This window comes from Elephas maximus, chromosome 16 (assembly GCF_024166365.1).
Source record: "Elephas maximus indicus isolate mEleMax1 chromosome 16, mEleMax1 primary haplotype, whole genome shotgun sequence".
NCBI classification, from domain to species: Eukaryota; Metazoa; Chordata; class Mammalia; order Proboscidea; family Elephantidae; genus Elephas; species Elephas maximus.
In genome coordinates this window covers 65,989,089-66,007,554 of record NC_064834.1, presented here as the reverse complement: position 1 = coordinate 66,007,554, position 18,466 = coordinate 65,989,089, and the positions used below count along the sequence as shown (strand labels likewise).

The window sequence follows — 18,466 nt, the reverse complement described above, 5'->3', positions numbered from 1 at the left end:
GGTGCCCAGCTACAAACAATGACTGCCCTGACAGGGAACACAACAGAGAACCCCTGAGGGAGCAGGAGAGCAGTGGGATGCAGACCCCAAATTCTCATAAAAAGACCAGGCTTAATGGTCTGACTGAGACTGGAAGGACCCCGGTGGTCATGGCCCTCAGACCTTCTGCTGGCCCAGGACAGGAACCATTCCCAAAGGGAACTCTTCAGACACAGATTGGACTGGACAATGGGTTGGAGAGGGATGCTGGTGAGGAGTGAGCTTCTTGGATCAGGTGGACACTTGAGACTATGTTGGCATCTCCTGCCTGGAGCATAGATGAGAAGGTAGAAGGGATTAGAAGCTGGCAAAATGGACATGAAAAGAGAGAGTGGAGGGAGAGAGTGGGCTGCCTCATTAGGGGGAGAGTAATAGGGAGTATGTAGCAGGGTGTATATAAGTTTTTATGTGAGAGACTGACTTGATTTGTAAACTTTCACTTAAAGCACAATAAAAATTATTTTTAAAAAACTCAACAAACTTTAGATACACTGACAAAAAAAGAGAGACAGAAGATGCAAATAACTAAAATCTGAAATCAAAGTGAGGACATTACAGCCAATCTTACAGAAATAGAAAGGATCACAAGAGAATAATATGAACAACTGTACACCAGCAATTCAATAACTTAGATAAAATGAACAAACTCCTAGAAACACATAAACCACCTCCAGTGACTCAAGAAAGAAACAGAAAATCTCAGCAGACCCGTAACATGTGATGAGATTGAATCAGTAATCAACAACTGCCCAATTAAAAAAAAAAAGTCATGGATCAAATGGTTTTACTGGGGAATTCTATCAAACATTTAAAGAATTGACACCAATCCTTCTTAAATTCTTCCAAAAAATAGCGGTGGAAAGAACACTTCCTAACTCATTCTATGAAGCCAAGCTGATATCAAAGTCAGACAAAGACACCACAAAAAAACTATAGGCCAAGATCCCTTAGATGCAAAAAACTCTCAACACAATACTAGTAAACAGAATTCAACAACTTATTAAAAGGATTATACACCAAAGTCAAGTAAGAATTTTTCTAGAAATGCAAGGATGGTTCAACTTAAGAAAAGCCAATCAATGTAATACATCACTTTAACACAAGAAAAGAACCACACAATCATCTCAATCAATGCAGAAAAGGCATCCGACAAAATCCAACACCCTTTCGTGATAAAAACACTCAAAAAACTGGGAATAGAAGGAATATTACTCAATTTCATAAAGGACAGTTATGAAAAACCTGCATCATACTCAGCAGAGAAAGACTTAGCATTTTCCCCTTAAGATCAGAACCAAGACAGGTATGCTCATTCTCACCACTGCTATTCAACATTATACTGGAAGTTCTAGCCGGAGCAATTGTATTTCCATATAATGACAATAAACAAATGGAAGCTGAATTTAAAAGAAACACTACCAATTAAATAGTATCAAAACTCCTGAAATTTAGGTATAAATCTAACAAAATATATTCAGGATCTATATATTGATAACTCTGAAACATTGATGCAAGAAATCAAAGAAAATCCAAATAAATGTACCACAGTGATGGAATGGAGAACGCAACATTATCAAGATGTCAATTCCACCACCCCCCAATCATCTATACAATCAACAAAATCCTAGCAGAATTTTTTGTAGAAATCAACAGGCTGATTCTAAAATTATACAGAAAAGCAAATGAACTAGAAAAACTAAAATAATTTTCACCCAAAAATAAGAATACCAAACCAAACCCGTTGCCACCAAGTCAGTTCAAACGCATAGCAACCCTCATACCCGCACGGTTTCCAAGGTGCAGCTGGTGGATTTGAACTGCTGACCTTTCGATTAGCAGCCAAGCTCTTAACCACTGAGCCACCAGGGCTCCAAACATAAGAATAAAATACTATAAAGATACATTAATAAAGAAAGTGAGGAATTCATGAAAGGAAAGACACATGCATCAACGGAACAGAACAGAATGAGAAATACAAATATTGCTATCCAGCTGATTTTTAACAAAGTGTAAAGACAAAGGGGTCGATTTATCAAGAGGACATAATCCAAAATTGTATGCACCTAATAAAAGAACTTCAACATACATGAAGCAAAAACAGACAAAATTTTATGGAGAAACAGATGCAACACTGTGGCTGAAGATTTCAATATTCCTCTCTCAATTACTGATAAAGAACTTGAAACTTATAAAAAACTTGAACAAAACTATCAACCAACTTGACCTAACTGAAATTAATAGAACACTCCACCCGTCAACAGAATACACATTCTTTTCCCATGCACAACGAACATTTACCAAGATAGACAATATTCTGGCCCACAAATGTAAAAGGATTCTAGTCATACAAGGTACTTTTTCTAACCACAATGGAATTAAGTTAGAAACAAATAATAAATTTATCTCTGGAAAATCTCTGAATAGTTGGAAACTGAATAATACTCTTCTAAATAACTCATCCTTTGTCTTCTCGAGCTGCCCTTTGAAATCTTCTGTTCAGTACTTTTACTTCAACAATTCTTCCTCTTGCTTTAGCTGCTCGACGTTCGAGAGCAAGTTTCAGAGTCTTCTCTGACATCCATCTTGATCTTTTCTTCCTCTCCTGTGTTTTCAATGACCTCTTGCTTTCTTCATGGAAGACGTCCTTGATGTGATTCCACAACTCATCTGGTCTTCAGTCACTAGTGTTCAGTGCGTCAAATCTATTCTTCAGATGGTCTCTAAATTCAGGTGGGATATGCTCAAAGTCATATTTTGGCTCTCATGGACTTGTTCTGATTTTCTTCAGTTTCAGCTTGAACTTGCATATCAGCAATTGATGGTCTGTTCCACAGTCGGCCCCAGGCCTTGTTCTGACTGATGGATTGCACCTCAACATAAAACAAAAATCCTCACAACTGGACCAATGAGTAACATCATGATAAACGGAGAAAAGATTGAAGTTGTCAAGGATTTCATTTTACTTGGATCCACAATCAACACCCATGGAAGCAGCCGTCAAGAAATCAAAAGACGCGTTGCACTGGGTAAATCTGCTATAAAAAGGACGTCTTTAAAGTGTTGAAGAGCAAAGATGTCACCTTGAAGACTAAGGTGCACCTGATCCAAGCCATGGTATTTTCAATCACATCATATGCATGTGAAAGCTGGACAATGAATAAGGAAGACCGTAGAAGAATTGATGCCTTTGAATTGTGGTGCTGGTGAAGAATATACCGTGGACCGCCAAAAGAACAAACAGTTCTGTCTTGGAAGAAGTACAACCAGGATGCTCCTTAGAAGCAAGGATGGAGAGACTGCGTCTTACATACTTTGGACATGTTGTCAGGAGAAATCAGTCCCTGGAGAAGGACATCATACTTGGCAGAGTACAGGGTCAGTGGAAGAGAATAAGACCCTCAACGAGGTGGACTGACACAGTGGCTGCGACAATGAGCTCAAGCATAACAACGATTGTAAGGATGGCTCAGGACTGGGCAGTGTTTCATTCTGTTGTGCATAGGGCCGCTATGAGTTGGAACCAACTCGATGGCACCTAACGACAACAGTAAATAACTCATAGGTCAAAGAAAAAATCATAAAGGATATTAGTAAGTCACTTTGAGCTGAATGAAAATAAAAACAAAATATTTCCAAACTTGTGGGATGACACCAAGAGCACAATGCATTAAAAAAAAAAAAAAGATAAATTGGACTTCATCAAATTTAAAACTTCTGTTCTCTGAAAAACATTTAAGAAAATGAAAAGCCTCAGCCTTAGAGAAAATACAATCATATATCTACTAAGCAACTAGTATCCAGAATATATAAATAACTACCAAATATCAATAAGAAAACAAACAGCCTAATGTGAAAAAAAACTTTGAACAGACACCTCACCAAAGAAGATACACAGATGGCAAATAAGCATATGACAAGATGTTCAACATCATTAGTTATTAGGAAAATGCAAATTAAAACCACCAAGAGACACCACTACATGCCTAAAAGAACGGCTAAAATTTAAAAGACTGTCCATAGCAAGTGTTGATGAGAATGCGGAGAAACCAGAGCACTCATACACTGCGGGTGATGATGTAAACGATACAAGTACGTTGGAAAGCAGTTGGGCAGTTTCTCAGAATGTTAATCATGTATCTACCATATGATCCAGCCATTCTACTCTCAGGCATTAAGAGAAATGAAAGCCTATGCCAGTACAAGGGGAAGTTCTACTCTGTCCTATAGGGTCACTATGAGTTGGAACTGACTCAATGGCAACGAGTTTGGTTTTTGTCTTATGCCCCTACAAAGATGGCTACATGAAAGTTCATAGCAACTTTATATGCAACAGCCAAAAAGTGGAAAGTACCCAAATGTCCATCACCAGATGAATGGATAAATTGTATCCATACAATGGAATACTACTCAGCAGTAAAAAGGAAGACTACTGATACACTGGTTATGTTGGTGAAAAAGGTATTTGTAGTGAAGAAGTCACTGGTCTTGCAAAATTCTATCATGCAATCTACAGCATTGTTTCTATCACCAACTACCATATTTTCCAACTACCACAGGCTGCCAGAAGAACAAATAAATCTGTCTTGGAAGAAGTACAACCACAATGCTCCTTAGAAGCAAGGATGACGAGACTACGCCTCACATACTTCGGACATGTTATCAGGAGGAATCAGTCCCTGGAGAACGACATCATGCTTGGTAAAGTAGAGGGTCAGCAATAAAGAGGAAGACCCTCAACAAGATGAACTAACACGGTGGCTACAACAATGGGCTCAAGCGTAACAACAACCATGAGGATGGTACAGGATCGAACAGTGTTTCATTCTGTTGTACACAGGGCTGCTATGAGTTGGAACCAACTCGACAGCACCTAACAACAACACTGATATACCATTAATGAATGTCAAAGTAAATATGCTGAAAGAAGCTAGATAAAAAGAAGTAAATATCGTATGTTTCCATTTGTATGAAATTCTAGAAAATGCCAGCAAATCTACAGTGACAGAAAGCATGTCAGAATTTGCCTGGAGACAGGAAGAGTTGGCAAGAAGGGGAGGGAAGGAAGGATTACAAAGGGGTTGCCATGGCTTGAATTGTGTCCCCCAAGAATGTATGTATCAATTTGGCTAGGCCATGATTCCCAGTATTGTGTGATTGTCCAGCATTTTGTTATCTGATGTGATTTTCCTATGTGTTGTAAATCCTACCTCTACAATGTTAATAAGTGGGATAGCCAGCAGCTGTGTTAGTGAGGCAGGACTCAATCTACAAGATTGGATTTTGTCTTGAGGCAATCTCTTTCAAGATATAAAAGAGAAAAGCGAGCAGAGAGACAGGGAGACCTCATACCACCAAGAAAGCAACTTCAGGAGCAGAGCACATCCTCTGGACCCAGGGTTCCTGCACAGAGAAGCTCCTAGTCCAGGGGAAGACTGAGAAGGATTTCCTCCAGAGCAAACAGAGAAAGAAAGCCTTCTGCTGGAGCTGATGCCCTACTTTGGACTTCTAGCCTACTTTACTACAAGGAAATAAATTTCTCTTTGTTAAAGTCATCTACTTGTGGTATTTCTGTTATAGCCAGCACTAGATAAATAAGACAGGGGCACACAGAAACTTAAGAGTACACTGAATATTTTTATGATCTTGACTTCAGTGACAACTTCACATATCTATGTGTGTGGACGTGTATGTATATATATATATAGAGTCATGAGCCACATAACATCCGTTAAGGCACCATCCAACTGCACGTACATCTGTGGTCCCGTAAAATTATAACAGAGTTAAGAAATCCCAATTGGAGAAAGGGACATAGTGGACATAACCAGATGTACAAACACAACAGATTCCCGGACACAACATATGTATCTCATTTCTCTTGTATACAAAGCGATTGCACTGACAGGTGTATTTAACTCAAATTTTTAATACAATAGGCTTTATTATAGTCCATTCTTAAGTACGAGTTTTTCATAAGTAGGATGTTCATAACCTGAAGAAAGCAGCTAGGAACTGCAGGCAGACAAGAATCAACAAATCAACGAGTCACATATGGTAGGAAAATCGCTTCTCCGACCATCCCTGCCCTTTGCCCGGCCATGTGGGCCACCAGCAGCTGTGAACTGGGGTAGTGGTCCCCATAAAAAAAGTCTGTTTCCCTAACCACCACAGCGCCTGCCTGTACAGAGACAGGACCCCAAGCTTCTACCCTAAAATCAACAAGGCAGACCTCCCCAGGGGTCCATTTGGAATGTGCCAGCACCTCCCCCACTCAAAACCTGTCAGTTGCAAGCCTACTGTGAACTGCTATGAAAGCCCTGTGCAGTGGAGGCTGTTCTCATAATCAACTTTCTACCTGCCTCCCTGAGTACTTGCCTTAGGTATCTAGAGCTGCTGTAACAGAAATACCGTAAGTGGAAGGCTTTAACAAACAAAAGTCTATTCTCTCACAGTCTAAGAAGCTAGACGTCCTAATTCAGGGTGCCAGCTACAGGGGAAGGCTTTCTCTCTCTGTCAGCTTTGGGGAGAGGTCCATGCCATCAATCTTCCCTGGTCAAGGAGCTTCTCAGCACAGGGACTCTGGTTCCAAAGGACACACTATTCTCCTGGCTCTTGTTTCTTGGTGGTGTAAGGTCTCCCATACCTCTCTGCTTGCTTCTCTCTTTTATATCTCAAAAGAGACTGGCTTAAAACACAACCTAATCTTGCAGATTGAGTCCTGCCTCATTAACATAACTGCTGATGATCCTGCCTCATTAACACCATAGAGGTAGGATTTACAACACACAGGAAAATCACATCAGATGACAAAATGCTGGACAATCACACAATACTGGGAATCATGGCCTAGCCAAGTTGACACATATTTTTGGGGCACACAATTCAATCCATGACAGTACTCCACAGCTCAGGCCTCTGAAACCAATAGGAAACACCTCCCGGGAAGTCAGTTCTGGTCTGTCTGCTCCCCCTTTCAGTCAGTGCTTAGGACTGCTGACTGAGGTTTCTGTGTGCTAAGAAGCAGACATCTTTAGTGGAAGCTACCTGCACAGCCAACATACTCCAGTGGGGCTCTGACAGCAACAAGGCAGACCTCCACAGGGATCTGACCAGAGCATGACACATCCTCCCCAACCTGGTAATTACTGGTTGCCAGGCTGTTGTAAATTGCTACAGAAGGCCCCCTCAGTGGAGTCTGCTCCTATAGTCAGTACTCTACCTGCCCTTGAGGACCTCATTGCTCAGGCCTCTGAAACGAACAAAACAGACCTCCCTGAGGATCAGTTTGGGTCTGTCTGCTCCCCCTTACAGTTAGTGCTGAGGACTGCTGACCGAGGCTGTTATGTGCTAGGAAGCTGGCATCTTAAGTGGAAGCTACCCCCACAACTAACATACTACAGGGTGGGCTCTGACAACAACAAGGCAGGCCTCCCTGGGGGTCCGTTCAGAGTGTGACTACCCCCCTTCCAACTGCTAACTGTTGGCTGCTGGACTGATACAAACTCCTACAGAAGGTTCCCTACAGTGGAGTCAGGAGGTGGGTTCACCTAAATGGAGACTGCTCCCCCAACTGCCACAGGGCCACTGGGGCTCTGAAACCAATAAAATAGATCTCTTGGAGGTCCTTCTGTGGAGTGCCAGCCCCTCCTCCTCCTGAAATGGAGGAAGTTTGCCTGTGCTTCCACTGAATGCCAGCTCAGATATAAGCAGCCCCCAAAGAGCAGGGAAGGAAACCTTGGACAAAACCAGAGGGCAACACTCAGTACCAAAGAGGACTTACTGGATGTGGATTTTCTGACTAAATACATGATTGCAGAAAAAGACAAAGGAAGTAATAACCAGAGAGAATGGACTGCACCCCCTGGTGGACAGATTGATTAATCCATGATATCTCACCTAAGTGGTGATGCTCACTGGTGGTCAGATTTACTGCAGAGTGTGCTCTGGTGTGTTTGAGAGAGACCGAAAGTTGAGAAACGAGATCCGGAATCAATTAAACCAGGGAAGGAGAAGGAGCTATCACAGAGAGGGAGAGGAAGTAGTAAGCAAAGGCCAAAGGCTCTGCTCACCTAAGAGCTTCTTACAGAAAACAGTGCAGGCAAAAACACCAAATACTAGGGAAAACTGAGAAAGTTAACACTCAAAAATTCCAAATGCCTCAATGAAAAAAATCACAAGACACTCAAAGAACAGAGAAACCCCCAAACAAACATGACAAAGGAAGTGAAAGTACATCTACCTGCTGCCATCGAATAAATTCTGGCTCATGGCAACCCTATGGAACAGAGTAGAACTGCCCCACAGGATTTCCAAGGAGTGGCTAGTGGGTTCGAACTGCCAACCTTTTGGTTAGTGGCCAAGTTCTTAACCACTACGCCACCAGGTGCTTTGAAAGCACATCTAGGAGTGACCAAACAATGAAAAAAAAGGAAAAATATAACCCAACATTAAACATAATTAAAGAACTAAGGGAAAACACAGGCAAAGAGCTAAAAGAAATAAGGAAAACAACGCAGGAACAAAATGAGGATCTAAGAGAAGAAAAACTGCAACTGAAAGGGATGATAATTGAAATGAATAACACAACAGGACTTATCAGCAGATTTAATCAAACAGAAGAAAGAATCAGCATAATACAAAATACAATAGTTAAAATTATAGATGCTGATGAATGACAAGAAAAGAGGCTCAAGAAGGTGAGCACAGCTTAATGGAATTACGGGACAACAAGAAACCTAATATACACATCATGGGAATTCCAGAAGGAGAAAAAAGAGAGACAAGGACAGAAAGAACATTTGACAAAATAATGACAATTTCCCCAATCTAACAAAGGACATGAATCTACAAATCCATGGAGCTCAAAGAACCCCAAGCAGGAGACAAATCCATGGAGCTCAAAGAACCCCAAGCAGGATAAACCCAAAGAGATCTACATCAAGAGACATCATAGTTAGGCTCTCAAAATTAAAGACACTAGAAAGTAATTCAAAGCTATACATAAAAAAGATCCCTAATAAGGGGAAATGCATGGCCAAGTATAAGGGCCAGTAATAAGGTATTTATGCTTGATAATTCTAAGTGTTTTGTCCTTCACGTTTTTAATCCCAAATATATAAAAGGCAATGAAAAAATCATGTTACAGGGCACATGAAATATAAAGATATAATTAGTGATAACATCAACAAAAGGAGAGAAATGACATAGATATAGAATTTCTTGTATGTTACTAAAGTTAAGTTGGTATCAACTTACACTACAATGTTATAAATACAAGCTCCTAAATGTAATATTCATGGTAATCACTAAGAAAATATATTAAAGTCATACACAAAAGGTAAGGAGAAGGGATCCCAAAAGGCTCACTACAATAAGCCAACAAAACACAAAATCAAGTACTACTAAAGGACAAACACACACAAAAAACAAATAACAAAATGGCAGAAGTCAGTCACTTCTTATTAGTAATTACAGTGAATGTAAATGTACTAAATGCTCCCATCAAAAGGCAGAAGGTGATAGAATGGATAAAAATCATGACGCAACTATATGCTGTTTACGAGAGACACACCTTAAACCGAAGGACACACAGGTTGAAAGTGAAAGGATGGAAAAAAATATTCCACACAAATAATAACCAAAAGAGCTGGGATGGCAATCTTTATACCAGACAAAGCGAACTTTAAGACAAAATCTGTCAGAATAGATAAAGATGGACATTATATAGTGATAAAAGATCAATTAATCAAGAAGCTTTAACAATCATAAATATGTATGTACACAACATGAGGGCACCTAAATCTATAAGGCCAATACCGACTGAACTGAAAGGAGAAATAGATAGTACTACTACAGTAGTTGGAGACTTCAGTACATCACTTTCAGTATTGGACAGAACATCTATGAAGATCAACAAGGAAAAAAATGATCTGAATGACGCTATAAATCAACTAGACTTAGCAGACATATATAGCACACTCCACCCAAAAACAGCAGTGAGTGACAGTAACCTTTAAACCTTAAACCAAAAATATCCCCTGAAGTCTTCTTAAAACCAAATAATAATTTAGCTTAACTAGTGAAAGAGGTCTGTCTTGAGCATTACGCTCATTTAACAACTATCTACATGGCTTCAAACTGACAAGAGCAACTTGAAAGATTAGACAGGAATCTTAAGGGGCAAGTAAGTCTGTAAATGAGGGAAAAACAACTAAGAAAAAAAGGGTGAGAATGGTCGCACAACTCAAAGAGTGTAATCAATGTCACTGAATGGTACCTGTAGTTGCACTGGTGTATGTTTTGCTGTGTATATTCTCAACAACAAAATAAATAAAATCTAGGAAAAAAAAAAAGACTACATAGGAAAGAGGGCCCAGAGAGAATTAACAGCACGTGTGAAAGACCACGGAAACCCTGGTGGCATAGTGGTTAAGTGCTACAGCTGCTAACCAAAGGTCAGCAGTTCGAATCCGCCAGGCGCTCCTTGGAAACTCTGTGGGGCAGTTCTACTCTGTCCTATAGGGTCGCTATGAGTCAGAATCGACTCGACAGCACTGGGTTTGGTTTTGGTTTTTTGGTGAAAGACCATGAAGCCAAAAGGAACTGACACATTCAAGGAACGCTAAAAGACCAGTGCAGAAAAAAAGCGGAGGGGGAGACAAGGAGGATGAGTCACAACCGAAGTGAGCACGAACCAAATCAAGCAGACACTTGACCTTGGAAACCATGCTTCTACTTCACCAACTTTGGATCTTAGAAATATTCAACTGAAATTATTTTAAATTATTATCGTATGATTATTTTAATAATGTAAAAGAAATCCATGGATATAAATTATATATTACAAGTTTACTCTGAAATAAGGCCTGTGACTAAAAAAAAAAAATGTGACAGGGAACATTAATTTTATAGTTATTAATAGCTTCCCTATTATTAATAAAAAGATCCCAGTACATATGTATACATGCATATATATTTTTAATTATTGCTTAGGAAAAATAATGCACACACATTTACCCTTCCCCTCTTTAGTTCATAGTAGTAACCTAATTCCTGACATTATATCTTCATTTTGCTGTCACTAGAAATGGAATACTGCAATTACAAATACGTTTGAAAGTCAGTACTCTTTGTCTGACTAACCTAACAAGTTTAAAAAACTATGTATATACTTTACATATATAATAACCTTAATACATGATTTCAGGAAAATACCCAACAAATGTGTTTAAAATAATAATTTTACAAATATGAATAATTATCAATACAGTGAGATATTTTCCAATCTCAGAGTACTAATTTATTTTGTTTCCCTAAGAGAAATTAGAAATCATAGCTTCCTAAGTGACATTAGCAAGAAAATGTCCACGTCTGAGCACAAAATATAAATATAAATTTCAACCACTCTACAAAAATAATTCTAAAGAACTAGCTTCTAAAAAGGTAACGTCATTGCTTATTTGCAAAATGTTTTCTAACCTAATATTATAATAAGCTACTCAAATAAATCTGATTAGCATATAATTATACACTTGGTTATTATTATATTGGCATTGTCCTTTCTGATTCTCAGTTCTAGGTCCCTTAGTCTACCTTTAAGCTGAAGATCAGTGTTCATTTTGTTTTACATATGTAAGGAACGGCTTGTAATTCTGAATGTTTTATTCTTTCCAAATAGAAACAGAAGACTGCAATCAATGTTAAGAGAACTCAAGTACCACTTTTGATACCATATTTGCTCTGCTTTTCTCCCCCTCTAAACATCAATCTTCCGTTCTAGAGAGGCATCTGAAGAATACTCTTATTCCCTAGTGAAATCCCTATAAAAAAAATAGTAGGGGGAAAAAAAAGCAAAGTTACCATGGAATCAGCCAATTAATTTTGACACCTGCTTACCAAGACTTATCAATCATTTCTTATGTCTGTTAGATTGCTATCCTTCAGTTTACGGAAAGATTCTCAAGATAGTTAATAAAGTGAGAATTCCCAGTTAAAAGTCTTTGTTACTGTGAAATTACTTCAAATGCTGGATAAAACAAGTCACCATCCTCAAAATAAACCTTTTATAGCTCACATGTACTTTACCAGGAAGAATTCTTTTCCTCTATGTATGATTCTTCCTTTTAACATTAAATACCACCTTTTCTTTACCTTCAAGAGAATACTTAAGAAAACACAGTTGTACCAGTAATATTTACTCAAATTTGCAGCCTGTATTTCACAGGGAAATGAAAAAGCATTTACCAATAGGGTACAATGAATCATAGGAAATAACAGTGTCCAAGGAAGTGATGAGTGTTCAATGATTGCTCAGAGTTTATCCTTATATATCTACATTAAAAATCTATCTTTTACTCACTAATGTATGATATTAATGAAAGCCATCTCTCAGTGTTATTTAACCTGGTTTTAACTCGATCTGTGATCTTTCTTACCAACTGGGACAACATCTGCTAGTGAGGTCACAGGCTGCTGAGCCAGCTGATTTAACAAGTTCCACTACTACAAAACGTAGCTAGGAGCTTCCAGAATCACAGCAATTGGCTTCTCCTTTTCAGACGGATGGCATAAATCCACCCACACAGAGGCCAATATCCCTAAATTACATATTAAATCAGGCAAACTTTCTATGTATGTATAAGAAAGATGTAAAAAATGGATGTGGCTTTTTTTCACTGTTGGCAACCAGTTTACATGTGCAAAATTCCCTCTTGTCAGGCAAAAAGCTGGCTGCCGCTGTCATAGCAAAAGTTTAAGAACACTTAGTTCTACTGTCACATGGGGTCGACCTGAGTCAAAACTGACTCAACGGCACCTAACAATAACAAGGGTACTAACAAGCACATTTTAATACCTTGCCTCATAAACTTTTCATTAGCACCTCTCCCAAATTAAAAAAAAACAAACCTATGATACTTAAGATTGAAAAAAAAACCTATGGTACTATACTACCTTGAGAAAGTATGGGCCCAGGAAACAGTCCAACCTATTGCTATGAGCAAATTTCATAAAACTTCATTTTGAGACTTCACTTCCAAAACCCTGTGGTAAATTATTTAAATAGTAGCTTCTCACCTGAAATTAAAAAGTTCCACTTAAAAACAAATTTCATTTTACACTGAGTTCTAAGGGGCATTTTTTTAACCAGCAACAACAACAACAAATTGGAAAATACGCCATGTTTAAAATGCCAAGAAAATTGTTCTACAATACATTAATAAGATGAGCCATAAAATATCCAATTCCTATCTTTGCTTAGGGCCCAAGATACATTTCACATAGATTTTGCTATCATCCTGACAATAAATATTAGTAATCTACATAGTGTAATTTCACAGAAATAAGTCAGCCAGCAAACCTTTTATTAAATTTTGCTGACTAAGAAGAGGATTTACCTTGTCTTTAACACAGAATTGCTATCTGCAAGTTGTCAGACGGACACCCTAAAGGCCTCAACTTACCCACTGCCACTACTGCCAGGGCTTCCAACCAGTTAGCGCAGGTTCCAAGCCCTCCTGAGAACTTGCATTTCTAACAAGTTTCCATGCCATGCTGATTAGGGATCAATTCTGAGAACCACTAATAGGGCAGTGATTCTCAAAATTTATTATACCTAAGAATCTGGGGCTCTTGCAAAAATGTAGATTCTGAGTCAGCATATCTGTTGTGGAAATGCAAATTTCTCAACAGTGGTTCCAACCAGAACCAACTGGTTTGAAGCCCTGCTTACTGTTGCTCCCCAACCTCAACCCTCGTCTTTTCATATCAGGAGAAATGCAATAAACACCAACCAGCAGCGTGAAAGTATCTTTACAGTTGTAAAGCAAACTCCTTAGCCTCTTACCTTCAGAAAAACCGAACTGATGCTCCCACACAAAAGCTGACATGGAAATAAACCAAAAAAATCAAACCCATTGCCATGGAGTCAATTCCAACTCATAGCGACCCTACACATCTGAGTAGAACTGCACCATGGGGCTTCCAAGGAGCAACTGGTGGATTTGAACTGCCAGCCTTTTGGTTAGCAGCCAAAGCTCTTAACCACTGCACCACCAGGTCTCTGACAGTGAAATAGCCAGTTTGAAAATTCCTTATCTTTACTACACAAAGTCCAGGTATCCTTTTATCTCACCCAAAGTCACACCTGTATTTCTTAATTCAGGACCGTCCCAGCAAACTCAACATGGCGTATTGTGTAAAAACACACATGCTGGAGGTAAACTGGGTTAGAATCACGACTCTGCCTACTACTGTGTAACCCTCGGCATCTGACTTAAATTCATTGCCTCGATTTCTAGCTGTAAACCCAATATAACAATTCTAGTAACTCAGAGTTATGAGGATCAAACGAGATAATACCTGTAAAGAGATCAGAACGGTGTTTGGCACACAGTAAGCCCATCGTAAACTCTTCTTAATATGATTACTATTAGTAAATAAAATGATGGCAGTGGTTACCTCTAGGGAGGGCAGTAGGATGGGGAAAGAGGGAGGTATTGGTGGATCGAAACTTTTAACCTTTACATTTCTGTGCTGTTTGAATTTTTCACTATCTGAGTGTATAATTCTGACTTAAAAATATTCTCCTAGCAAAACGCTGTTTGGCACCATAACTAAATGTGGAAATGTTCCCGATGAGCCGGGCATCAGAAGTGGCTGCGGGCATCTGGAACGCTCGGGAAAGGCTTGGCGTCCACGCGGTCTGAGCACCGTGCTCGGAGCCGGAGGGGTGCGGCGCACGTACCCGGGGGCCCGAGGCCGCAGCGGGTGGGGGGCGTGCGAGGAGGACACTTACTTGAACCGGCCCTGGCAGTGCTGGCACTGGTCCCCCACCCAGCCCGGGTCGCAGAGGCAGGTCGAGTTGACACAGCGGCCCGAGAAGCAGGAGCCGGTCTTCTCGCAGGGCTTGGACTGGGACACCTGCGCGTAGAGCGCCAGGTAGAGGAAGCCATAGCACAGCAGCCAGCTGTGCCCGTCCAGCAGCCAGGAGGAGGCGCTCCCGCCGCCGCCGCCGCCGGCCGGCCGAGTCCTCCACAGCCCCGGGCTCTCCGGCTGCGGGGGGCCCGAGCGGGCCTGGCCCCCCAGTTCCATCTCCCCCGCGCCGCTGGCCGGCGGGGCTGCGCGTGGGGGCGCCGACGGGGTGCTCCGGGGCACCGGCTGCAGGAGCCTCGCCGCCGCCGCCGCCGCTCTTCTTCCTCCTCGCCGCGCCTGCCCCAGTCCCGCTCCCCGGTCAGGAGGGACAGATGGACAGATCCCAGCCGCTGTCGCCTGCGCTCGACTGCCTCCAGCCGTACTCGGGCATCGCCTCGGGTCTGTGACCTTGTCCTCAGCGAGCCGACCGACGCCGCGGCGCCCGGGCCGGGCCGGAGGCGGGAGCGGCGGCGCGAGCTGCTTGGGGCGCTCGGAGAAGACCTCGGGGGAGGGGCAGGCGCCCTGGGGGAGGGGCCTGGGAAGGGGGAGGGGCCCGCGCGGCCCCGCCTCGCCCGCGGCTCGCGCCAACTGCCTCGACTCCAAGTGCCGCGCGGTCGGGGGGCGGGGGCCGAGCGCGAGCGCTGAGGTGGGCGCGCCCAACGCGGGGAGGGGGGACCGGGAGGCGAGGGTCAGCCCCGCAGAGCCCTGAGGGCGGCCCGCGGGTCCCCAGCTGCCATCTTCTCTTCCGTGCCTTCAGCCAGCTGCCGGGTCTGCGGCTGGAGCCCGCTGCGCACTGGACCGCCTCCCCGCCCTCGCGCGAGCCCACGCTCCACCCCCGGCAGCGCCGTGGTCTCGCCCCGCCCCTGACTGAGACCCGCGGCTCCCCGCGCGCGCCCGCCCGCCCGCCGGCTCCAGAGCTGAGGGGAGCCTGGCCCCCAGGTGTGGCTCCGGTGCTCGCGGCGCCCTTCCCCTGGGCGAGCACGGGAATCCCCTCACCCCGCGCCCGTGAACCGCTGAAATTAAAGATCGGACGGGCTTCGCAGCTTCAGCAAAAAGGCAGCCCTTCCCGTCTGCCGTCCTCAGCAGCTAAAGTGCAGCGCTGTTCCCTAGCGCTTCCCCTTCTTCCGCCCCATCCTCCTGCCGATTTCTTCTTTTTCTCTTAAATGAGAAAAACTCTCAACAACACACAAAGAGCTGGGCATGTGCAGCAGGCAAAAGTCTTAAAGGCACCGCAGTCCTACCACGTTGTGGGGTCCGCAAGGACAGGGAGGGGCGAGGGGCGGGAAGCCGTGGCCAAGGAGGGACCTCTCCAAGGGGGAGCCATTTCTCCCACGGAAACAACCACCCCCTCGTCCCCAACAAAGAACTAAGAGGTTCTGAGCCCCGAACGCGCCGCCTCTCGCGACGCTGTTCGGAACCCCACGTATCTCCTTTTCTGTCTGTCAGTGTTTCCTCCTCCATCTGGGACAATATTCTGCCTTGAAAAAAGACGTTGCAACATCGGGGCTTTTTTTCCAAAGAGCAGAAATGATGCCCAGGAAAGAGTCGTTTTCCTTCCTTGGCGGCAATCTTCCTTCCTCTAAGATGACTTTCCAAGATTTGATGGTATATGGTGGAATTTTTCCTTCATACTTTTGTGCCTTCTCTAAATAGGCTCTTTGAACCTTTGAAAAAAGAAGCCGAGAACAAATTGCAGCCATGCAAACTCCCAGTGTTGCTGGAGCCATACCAAAGACGGGCAGGCAGAATGAAAAAGAATTTGAAGTCATCAAAGGCATTTCTGACAGCAAAAAGAGAAAAAAGTTTTAGCTGCAACCACGCAGTCATAATATTATTGTTAAGATTCAACTCGTGTTTATTTTGGGTATAATGTACCCAAAGACACCTATTTTAATCCTTCCTCTATTATCCCCTCTTTGCAGATGAGATCCTCTATTAACCCCTTTTTGCAGATGAGAAAAGAGATTCAGAAAGGTTAAAGGATTTGTTAATGGCAGGTTAAAAATAGTGAACAGAGCTTTAAACACAAGTCGTCTGACTTCTGTGCTTGTTTCACTCTTTACCAGGCTGCTTTTATCCGCAGATGCTTTGTCCTCTTTTGGTGAATAAAACAGGGCTTAAAACCGTTTCCTTTAGGTTACAACCCCTGCTGATAATTTGCGTTTCTAACAAGTTCCCAGGCAATGTTAATAGTGCTGGTTATGGACCAATTTTGAGAAAGCTTAGGAGAGCAGTGGTTCTCAAAATGTATTATACGTAAGAATCATCTAGAGATCTCCTTAAAATGTAGATTCTGATTCAGTATATCCGGGGGTGGAAATGCAAATTTTCAGCAGGGGTTCAAAGGGAAGGAACCAGTTCAAAGCCCTGGAATAAAAGAACAGAATAAAATGTAAGTGTTGGCTTGTCTTGCAAATACTTCAACAGTGACTTAAAGAGGAAAACAAAGGTCCAGAAAGAGGTGGCTCCTTTGCAAGTAAAACCGTGAATCTCATTTGTATTCAAGCAAATCAAAATTTCCGCATGATATCAGTACCAGCAATGTCATCACCAAAGCTAAAGATTAGGACAGCCCCTTCTTCCTTTCACATCTTTTCCTCATCAGGATGCCCCTTAGAGACTTCTTGGGATGGTGGAGAAGAGAGAGGAGGACACTCTGCAAAAAACAATTGAAAGGGTGATATTTTTCTTGGTCATACTTTTTTATTTCCATGACTATGAAATCCAGAAGAACTATTTCTCCTATCAGCCATAGATGAACAATATCTGCTGCTTTTTCCACTCCTCTCGTGCCAACCAAAGTCAGCCACATCTTTTTCACATCTAATGTGGAGTTACTTTCAGACCTGTGGAAAGTGGCCAAGCTCTTAAAACCCTCAGTAAGTGTGAAGGTAATTTAAAGGATACACTGGAACCCATTTAACAACAGAGCACTGCTCAGTCACACACTGACTACAACCTGTATTGGAGCAAAGGGTTTGCCCATTAAAAATATATAGCTTTTAACAATCTAAAAACCATTATCAAGGACATCATGCTTGGTAAAGTAGAAGGTCTCTGTAAAAGAGGAAGACCTTCAACGAGATGGATTGATGCAATGGCTGCAACAATGGGCTCAAACATAGCAATGATTGTGAGGACGGCGCACGACCAGGCAATATTTTGTTCTATTGTATATAGGGTTGCTATGAGTCAAAACGGACTTGATGGCACCTAACAACAACAACAATCATCTAATAACTATAATCAGCTCAGTACTGCATGTTACACTGATGAACATGCAGCCCCAGAGGCCTCCTCTCACCATTGTCTTTAGAATCAGGCTGAATATATGAAATTTATATAAAATTGTTCTCACAGTAATCTCACAGAATTTCATCTTACCCCGTATCGTATTTTTCTTTTTTTCAACAGACACGTTCCGGTCAACATTTACTAACTAACTATTACGAATCTGAGCATGAGAAAACAAAGATGAAAAAACGTGATTTCTGTCCTTGGATGAGCTTCTCTTCTG

At 42.1% G+C, this 18,466-nt stretch overlaps 1 protein-coding gene across 7 annotated transcripts in view; it reads right to left on the bottom strand.

Moving 5' to 3' along the window:
- The window catches only part of ATRNL1 (attractin like 1), a 685,371-nt gene extending 670,149 nt beyond the window's left edge, over nucleotides 1-15,222 (bottom strand). For all 7 annotated transcript variants that reach the window (XR_007513388.1, XR_007513389.1, XM_049854677.1 and 4 more), the window contains exon 1: nucleotides 14,834-15,222. Coding sequence is in view for 5 of the 7 variants with exons in the window: in XM_049854677.1 (XP_049710634.1) it covers nucleotides 14,834-15,129 (296 nt within the window). In the remaining 2 variants the exon portion in view is untranslated. The remainder of the gene's footprint in view (nucleotides 1-14,833) is intronic.
- Between the last annotated feature and the right edge of the window lie 3,244 nt (nucleotides 15,223-18,466).